The sequence below is a fragment of the Leishmania infantum genome, chromosome 36 (assembly GCF_000002875.2).
Source record: "Leishmania infantum JPCM5 genome chromosome 36".
In the NCBI taxonomy this organism is placed as follows: domain Eukaryota; phylum Euglenozoa; class Kinetoplastea; order Trypanosomatida; family Trypanosomatidae; genus Leishmania; species Leishmania infantum.
In genome coordinates this window covers 606,022-610,505 of record NC_009420.2, presented here as the reverse complement: position 1 = coordinate 610,505, position 4,484 = coordinate 606,022, and the positions used below count along the sequence as shown (strand labels likewise).

Sequence of the window (4,484 nt, the reverse complement as noted above, 5' to 3'; positions counted from 1 at the left end):
CCTGGCTTTTCCCCCTCCTGCCGAACGCACCTAAAGGCTCGCAACCGTCTTCAGCATCTTCACCGACACGTGTCTCTGACTTCATCTTGTGTGCGCGTGCCGTGCTGCGGATTTCACACACACACACACACACACACACACACGCACGCACGGCGGGGGCGGCGCGCACGAAAACAGCACCCTTGTCTTCAGGTGGAGTCGCGTTTGCATGTGTAGGGTGCCGCTATTTGCGTGCTGACCTTTTCGTTGACCCGCCATCCTCTGCTTTGACAGCCATCACTCGGAATTCGCATTCGCCGAGAATTGCATACGCATACGCGTCCCATAAAGCCATACAGATTTCAAGAAACAGACACCCTCCTTCTCCACCCGACACACAGAGAGAGAGCGCACTACATCATAGTAGGTATTTTTTATTTTTGTTCCCACTCGCATAGAAGGTGTCACCGTCTGCCGCGTGCACACCAACCCATACATTGCTTGCTGTCTCTCCGCCACCGTCGCACCTGAGCCTCTTCAAGTGACGTATACTCGGTCCTCGGCGTACCAAGGCACTCTTGACACGACAGCTGGAAATAGTACGTTGCAGGCGTTCTCGTTCTCCCTGCTCGTGTCTGACCACAATTCTCAACCACGAGGCAGTTATTGGCGATGTCGGCCAAGAAGTCGACCCGCGCGCGAGGCAAGGCTTCTTCACGTGCGTCGCAGTACAGCGACGAGGCGGATGCGGTATCACAGGCGTACGACGTGGCCTCCCTGCCCATGGACGACGCAGCGGCCACCCCACACCAGTGCAGCGGCCCATTACCGAAGAAGGTGTCCAAGAAGGAGTCTCAGCAGGACAGCAGTGCAGCCGCTGCGGAAGGAGAAATCATTGCAACACCGCAGCCAACCCTCGGCGAGGCAGAGACTGCTTCCCTTGCGGAGTCGACGCTGCAGTTTCTTGTGGATGGCACCAGTGTCGTATCGAGTGTCACTGAGGCGATTCTCTCTGTGTACCGCAGCGGGGCCAAGGAGCGGGCCCTGTGCGCCGTTCTTAACGTGCTGGCAAAGGCGGCCGGCGTCGCCGAAGTGGAGCTGGATGCGAGCGCGCTTGTCGACGGTGTGGAGATAGGGCCGCTCCTTGAGGAGCTGTACGCGCGGGTGCCGGAGGACTCGGAGGCGTATCTGCTCGTGAACAAGGATGTCAAGTACAAGCGCTTCCGGCGCACCTTTCCGGAGTGGTGCGCGTCGCTGATGCAGGACGGCTTTGCGTCGGACGTGCTGCTGGACGGGACATTTTTGCCTATTCTCTCACAGTGGATCATCGCCATGAGCGAGAGCAAGTCGCGCTCTTTTCGCCACACCGCTACCGTGGCGCTGCTCGCGTTTGTGCAAGCGCTCTCCAGCGTGGCCGCTAACCTGCAGAGTCAGCTTTCGCTTCTCCGCTCGAAGAAGACCATCAGCGTAGTCCAGAGGAAGCGCAACAAGGTCGTCGAGTGGCGCGATCACGTCTTCTCGCAGGCCATCCATCAGCGGCTGCGCGACATTGCTCCGGATATCCGCCTTGCTGGCTTTCAGGCACTCCGTCGGTGGATTCTGGAGTATCCGGAGGAGTACATGACAAACAGATACCTGCGCTACCTCGGTATGCCGCTTCACGACAAACGGCCAGAGCTTCGGGCGGAGGCGCTGGACACCATTTTGCAGGCCCTCGCCCACGTCCCGGATGCCTACAGTCGGCTGCATCTGTTCCTCCAGTACTTCACGAGCCGACTGGTGGAGTTGAGCAACGACGTCGACGTACGCTGCACGGAGCTGGCCATTCGCGTGGTGGCCATGATGGTACGCAGCGATAGCGACGTGCCAGAGGGAAGCGAGCTGCTGAGCAACGAGAGAGTGGATCAGGTTCTCTTGACGCTGTTCGACGAGCGCCCGTCCATCCGCGCTGCCGCGGGCATCCTGCTGAAGGTTTTTATCCACTGCCGCACCGCGGCGGAGGAGAGCGAGGCGGCGCAGGTGAGTGCTGCCACCGAGCTGCTGTGCTCCTTCGCCGCCACGCTGCGCTCTCAGTACCGGGAGGCTATGCCGGAGAAGTACCTGATCGACGCTCTCTGGACGCCAGAGCGACCGCCGCTGTTGCTGACCGATTTTCAGCCCATCCTCGCCGCCGCGCAGTCCGACAAGCCGCTCGACGCTGTGGTGGGCTTGCAATTGATGGCGGCGCTGTTGCTGAAGGTGCAGGGCCGGTTGACGCTGGGGCCGCTGCCGAAGGATGACCGCCGCGGCGGCACGGTCACGGCAAGCAAGAAAATCCCGCCGGCGGCAAAGGGGGAGGCGGAGGCGTTGCTGCATCGCCTCAGCGAGGATGCAGTGCACGCGCTCTCCACCATTCTGGAAGTGCACTGCGGCAGCGAGGATGTCCTGCAAGCCGCCGCGGAGGTGTGCGCCGCGCTGGACTTCTCCACCTTTTCTTCGCAGCGTCACCAGGCCGCCCTTTCAGCCCTTCTGATCGAGTTGCGAAAGGCAACGCTGAACGCGTCGTGCACCGCGCTGGAGATGCGCGAAAGCCTCACCAAGGCGTGGCATCAGCTGGCCTTCACGGAGCACCCGTTGCGCAACGAAGCACACGCGCACCTGCAAGAGCTACTCAAGAACGTCATGGCGCAGTTTTCGCAAGCGGTCAGGGCACCATCGAGATCCAGCGAGGGAAACTCGCTGGCCGATGCCGCGGACTTGTTGCACGCGTGGGCCCGCGTGAACCTCGCTTCAGCTCTCGTTCCGATGGGGGCTCACTGGCCGCAGATCCAAACGGCGCTGACGGGGATTCTAGCGGCTCAGCCAGCGGCCGACGCGTCGCTAGTGATGTTGGTGGTGGGCGCCGCCGTGCAGTGTCTTCTCTGGCAGGTGCACAGCTCCGCCGACGAGGCGAACCCGGCGCTGTCGCTGTCGCAGCTGAAGGCGCATGTGCGGGGCGTGGTGGCTGGCGTGTTGCAGTATCAGGCGGAGACGGAGGAGGAGGCGCAGGCAACCGCCTCTCCCGGTGCCGCGGCAGATGGCGCTGCCGTGCTGGCTCGTGCGGAGGTGTTCGTCTACCTCTGCGATCTCCTGGCGCTCCCGTATTACAATCTAGCGCAGGCGCAGCAGGAGATGCTTGTGCGGCTGCTTCGCGGGCTGTACGAGCGAGTCTCGGCAGAGCTGCGTACCGCCCAGGACTACCTGAAGATGCACGTGCTGGAGCACAGGGCGCAGCAGCAACAGTGCCCATCCCAAGCCGCTAGCTGGGCGCCCGCGAGCGTGACTGAATTGGTGGCGGCACGGCGCGTCTGCTCGCGTGTGGAGGCGCTTCAGCTGCGGCTGGTGACGGGCGTCGCCCGCCTCTTCCTTTTTAAGCGGTTTGACGCCATTTTGGCTGCGCCGTTTTTGTCGCTGTGGACGCACACGTCATCGAAGACGGTCTCCGATGCCTTCAAGAGCCTCTTCCACACTCTGCGTGATCGCGCCGGCGACGACGGTTTTACCCTTGAGCGCGACATCCTCCTCGCGGCGTACCATCACTGTGTCGAGGTTGGCGCGACACCGTTTTCTGTGGAGGCGCTGTACCAGATAGGCCTGAAGCTCTCCTCGGTGCACTTCATCGGCACCGATCGGTTGTACTCGTGCTGTCCGGCTATGGTGCGCTTTGGCGCCGACTTCGCAGCGTCGACAGACCCGCTTCTTCTGCAAGCCGTCTCGTCGTACGCGGGGAAGCTGCGCCCAGCTGATGCGCTCCACGTGCTGCGGGATCAGCTGAGTCGGTGCAGCCTGTTTACAGAGGCCACCAACTCGTACGTGCTTGCGTTCGTCACTGCCTTGCGAAAAGCTGCAAAGCTGGACGACTCAACAGCACCCTCGTCGATAGCTGGCGGGAAGCGTCGACAGGCACTGGCTGGCACGACGCAGCTGGCGGAGGAGGAGGGCATGCTTAACGCGATCACGCAAGGCTTGCCTGATTGCTCGAACGCCGCCACTGCTGCAGCGTCCTCGTCTGCCCTTACTGTTGGCCCAGGCCAGCGTATCTCGGTCGCGTCACGAGTAGTCACCGCTGACGGCTGGCACGTTCGCGCTGCTGGTGCGAGTCAGGGTAATGCTGAGGATGCCGTCGAGGTCGAGGTTAGTCAGGGCCAACGTACCTCCGCCGCCGCCCGTCCCCGTCGCTCTGTTGTGAATGTTCCCACCACACAGGAGACGGCCCTCTCATCCCTGGCAGACGGGCTAGACAGTGACGAGGTGTTCGTTGCAACGGAAGAGTACGAGTAGGCACACTCCCTCGGATCTGGCGTGACCCGACCCTCAGATGCGCGCACGTACGTAGACGCTGACAGCGGCACGGCAGGGAGTTGATTGATGCGCTTACGATGAGCGACACATCTCACTTCCTCCGTCTCGGTTGAGGACAACACGCGTAGGGTGGTCGGGAAGCAGCAGCGGCTTTTTTTTTGGTGGTGGTGGTGTAGAGGGGGAGG

At 62.1% G+C, this 4,484-nt stretch overlaps 1 protein-coding gene across 1 annotated transcript; it reads left to right on the top strand.

The window, feature by feature from the left end:
• Positions 1-651: 651 nt before the first annotated feature.
• LINJ_36_1650 (conserved hypothetical protein) lies at positions 652-4,278 on the top strand (the record flags this gene model as incomplete). Its single annotated transcript, XM_001469710.1, has 1 exon — positions 652-4,278. One exon carries the CDS (start codon positions 652-654, stop codon positions 4,276-4,278), a length of 3,627 nt encoding a protein of 1,208 aa, XP_001469747.1.
• Positions 4,279-4,484: the final 206 nt, after the last annotated feature.